At 33.7% G+C, this 4,647-nt stretch overlaps 1 protein-coding gene across 1 annotated transcript; it reads right to left on the bottom strand.

Annotated features, from left to right (window-relative positions):
- Window positions 1-516: 516 nt before the first annotated feature.
- LOC114518742 lies at window positions 517-1,711 on the bottom strand. Its single transcript, XM_028538738.1, has one exon. The coding sequence runs from the start codon at window positions 1,573-1,575 to the stop codon at window positions 604-606; it is 972 nt and encodes a 323-aa protein (XP_028394539.1). The 5' UTR covers window positions 1,576-1,711; the 3' UTR covers window positions 517-603.
- Between the last annotated feature and the right edge of the window lie 2,936 nt (window positions 1,712-4,647).

The raw sequence follows: 4,647 nt of genomic DNA on the forward strand, positions 1-4,647 counted from the left end.
ATAACATGTCGTTGAGTTATAAGTACAGTACGTCAGCATTTATTATATTTATTGCGTGGAGTTTATGGTTTACCGATTTATATTATCGGGTTTTGCTTAAAGCTAATGTATAACGTGTTACTGTAATTAGAAAAATAATGTGCCATATATATATATATATGCATCATTATAGTTCATGCTTGTTTTATTCAGAGGACAAGCTTTCATCTGTAAGATTCATATTCCTTTATAATATTATAAACAAAGAAAGCTCATTGATTAGAGTATACTCTTATTGTCTCCGCGTATCAATTTTGTTAGGAAAGGCTCATCTTGGCTTGAGGCAAAAAATTAAAAATCGTTTGGCTAAAATAAACTATACATATGCCACTAAATGATTGCTGCTGCATGCATGTTGTCTATATAAATACGAATACAATACAATACTAGTAACATGAAGGTTGATATTACATTTTCCAAGTTTATACATTTTCCAAGTCAAACACTCTTTCCTATAATACTATATTACAGCCGGTTAATCAACATAATAAACAAAATGAAAATCAATGTCCATGTTCCAACATACAACAATAAAGACACAGTATATATCAAAATTATAAATACTCAGATGTTAAATCCACAATGTTGAAAAAACTTGTGGGAAACTTCTGGAGTGACTGTTTGTAAGCCCTCCATTATAGCAAGCTCTGTGAAATTTATTGCATATTGTTCGTGCTGGCGTAAGAATAATTTCATATTTCGGAAGCAGAACTCACAGGTATTAAAATCTGGGCTATATGGTGGTTGGAAAATCAAATGAACTCCACGATTCGCTAACATTGTCCGTAACTCATTTTCAGCCATTGCTGCGTGATGAAACCCGCAATTGTCCATTACAACCATGTCGCCATCACTAAGAACGGGATTTCCATACACATCATCAACAAGTTGTAGACATTCATCAAAGAAATGTAACATTTCTAGACCGTTAGAAGGCCCTTCTAATATGTTGAAATAGTCCCCACCAAAACGACTATGCAAAAGATTAACCGTATAATTACAGTTCGAAGAATATCTTTGAACTTCTAAGGCTTTCTCGCCCCGTTTTGCGTGGCCATATGTTCGATTTGGCGTTGTTTTCGTGACTGAGGATTCGTCGAAGAAGTGTACTTTCGATGGATCTGCTCCGGACATAAACATAACGTAATCAAGTGTTCTGGCGAGGTTTGGCATTGTGAGAGATTCGGCAGGAATGGGAGATAATTTCTTAAATGTAAAGTTAAGATCTTTGTTTAAAATTCTGGATATTGTTGTGCGCGAAGGAACTTTATCCGCAGCACAAACGCCAAGGTTGAGCATTTCGCTTTGGATTTCGGCTGCATATGTGCTTGGCTTCGTTATCTTGGTGTACTCCACGAATTCGACAACTTCTGGCAAACTGACGCTTCTTGGTTTTATCCCTCGTCCGGGTATCAATGTTCCTCTTTCAAGAAATTTATTTGTTATATTTGAGACTGTTTGTTTCGACAACATTAACTGTCTCGAAATTTCTGTTTGATTACAGCCTGTGTGTGGCCCACAAAGCAATAATTTCATCTCTTTTGCTTCGAGAAAGTGCCATTTCCTTCAAAATTGTTTTGCTAGTGCTATGGTGCTGTGACTTCGAAGTTCAAATATGAAAATTGCAATTTACTGCGACGGTTGGAAATTGCGCCACACAACATGCCAATCAAAATTGCAAAATTGAATAACAATATAGCAATGTTGGGGTCAAAGGTGAACCGGATTTGACGGTAAATCTTGTGTCTCATTAGAATCTATAGGTCGAAACATAAAGTTGTGCGGAAAAGACCTTTTAATATAACTAGCAGGTGTAGTGAAATGGCTTGGTATACTTTCAGCTAATTGGTTACCCAGATTTATATAATGATTATTTAACTGATTGGCAATGCTTGTTTTATTTGTATATAGTTTGTTTTTATATAGTAACTTATTTATTATAGGTTGTGAAGAACTCTTTTTTCTATTTATAACCATCCCTATTGTCTTCCAGATTGTTTTCATGTTTCCACTATTAAATTCAAATTTATTTTTAAAATAATTCTTTCTTGCAATTTCTTTCAATTTATTTAATTTATTACTGTAGGTTTTATACTTTCTTACTTTAATTGGGTCATTAGTTAAATAATGCGTTTTAAACAACTTTTGTTTATGCTTTATGGAAACTAATATGGCGTTTGTTATCCAAGGTTTATTTCTCCTTTTCCTTTTTTTGTTCGATAACCTGCAAACCGGTGCATGCTTATCAGTGATGTCTTGAAGTATGTCTATAATGTTGTTCATACTAGTATCAACACCATCTTCACTAATCAAGCTCGAGAAATTAATATTTTGAATGTCATTAATAAAATTATCTTTACTAAAATTGGAGAAGTCTTGAGAGTACTGAATACGATCTATTTCAGGTAGTTTATTAGATATTGTGCAGAATACTGGCAAGTGGTCAGTAATGTCAGCTGTGCATATTCCAGCCTTAATAACTTTTTCGGGAACATTAGTATAAATATGATCAATTAAGGTTGCTGTGTTATCAGTTATACGAGTAGGTTTTGTAATCAACGGCATAAATCCCATTTCAAGAATCATATCAAGATACTTGGATGTGAAATTATCTACATTGTACTGTAAGAAATTAATATTTATATCGCCTATTAATATAACTTCGTGACCTTTGTTATTCAGCGTTACTAGTGTATTCCTTAGGAGTTCATAAAAAAGATTACAATCACTATTTGGATGTCTATAAATACAACCAATTACAGTGTTTTTTTTGTTTTTATTTTCAATTTCTATCCAGCAGGATTCGACACCTTCCAAACATATTTCTAAACTCTTCCTCTGAAGAAACTCTAGTTGTTTATCCACATAGAGACCTACACCTCCAGCCAATGTTTTCGAGTTAGACCCCAGAAACCTATAGCCATTTAAGTTTATGTTGTATAAATTATTTTCTTTTAATTTTGTTTCAGAAACAGCTATGATCTTTGGTATTTCCTTAAGTGAGCACAAAAGTTCTTCCAATAATAATATATTTTTTGGTAAACTTTCCATGTTACAGTGTAAAATAGAAAAACCGTTTTTATTCTTAGAGTGGTCAATTAGAATTCCGGTTTTTTTAACACTATAGTAATTCGATTCAATATAATTTTCTATTGCATTTTCTTGATCAAAATTTCCTTCAGGACTTTTGATTATATCTTTAAATAAGTCATTAGTTTCTAGCAAAGAATGTAGGTTAGAATCAAGCCATGCCCCTGTTACTCTGAGGAACTCCTGGTGATTTAAATCAAAGAATGGCTCTTTACAATAATTGGCACTCATTAGTTAGCATATCTTTAATTTAAATAATAAAATAATAATAGACTTGATTATACCTAAATGCTTCATCGAGTACGCGGTCTTAATTGCCTTCCTGATGCTTGACTTGCTTCAAACTTTGAAAAATCGTCTTCCGTCTCGAACGCGAATATAGGTGTATTTTCTAATTCTCGAGTATAGACTTTCCCATTGTTGGTCCATATAAATCGCCAGTTTAACCTCTTTTGTATCTGGTTGACGTTTCCAAAAAGTTTCTTTCTATAGGGCGTTAATGATTCGGATATAAAAACTTTGTTTGAGGAATTTAGTGATAGATCTGGCAGGTCCTTTGCTTTAACATTTGCCAAGTTCTTTCGTTTGGAATAAAAATTATTCCTAACAGATCGGCGAGTGAATTTAACGATGAGTTTTGGCGGTGCGTTGGTATTATAAGTAGGCAAAGGATGGGCAATTGATATATCTTCCACATTTACGGGCACGCCAATAGCTTTTCCGACCGATTTAACAATGTCGTCTGCCGAGCAATTAGTTGATTCCTTAATGCCAGTTATTTCCAAGCAATCTCGTCGTAGATATTGTGATAATTCTTCTATTTGAGATGTGGCTTGTAGGGAACGTTGATAAACTTCTTTCAAATCGTTTGTAATGCTCTTAATCTTAGCATTTTGGCGTTGAACGTTCTCATTAGTTGACTTGATTTGGTTCAGCAACTCGTCATATTTATCCGATAAAAACTTTACCATGTTATTTAATTCTTCAAATGTATTCTGCATAAGTGATAGCTTTTGGTGTATTGGTGCTAGTTCTTTCTTCAAGAGCTCTTTAAGTTGTACTAAAGTAGCCATAATAGCTATTTAGTGTCAAAAAATGGCGGAGCGAAATGATAGACATCCGACCACCATGATGACATGTCATGATTCAGTATATTATATACAGTATATTATTCACAGTTGATCACATTCGGCGCGGCCATACTTTATTATACTATGAATTTATGCAAATTAAGCAATGGATTATTCATGAATTTTAATAAACTGTCCGGAATTTTTATACCAGCACAATGTCAATACCTATTGTCCTATTTCAATAACTGTATTAACGAGACAGTAGTATCAGTGTGAATGAGCGAAAGGGGATGTGTATGTGACTATGTCATACGCGATTTTTATCAAAAAAATATTAAACAATATGATTGTAAATGTTACCTTTACTCTTTCGTAGCTTAACCCAACCTCATCAGGAGCTCGCATTATCGTTTTGTGCATATCCTTTGCTGTAGTTTTCATACCG

Source organism: Dendronephthya gigantea, unplaced genomic scaffold (genome assembly GCF_004324835.1).
Source record: "Dendronephthya gigantea isolate DGI-Jeju-01 unplaced genomic scaffold, DenGig_1.0 000011F, whole genome shotgun sequence".
NCBI lineage: Eukaryota > Metazoa > Cnidaria > Anthozoa > Malacalcyonacea > Nephtheidae > Dendronephthya > Dendronephthya gigantea.

Excerpts from the sequence above, each read along its gene's own strand:
- LOC114518742 (XM_028538738.1), bottom strand. The coding sequence starts at position 1,575 with ATGAAATTATTGCTTTGTGGGCCACACACAGGCTGTAATCAAACAGAA.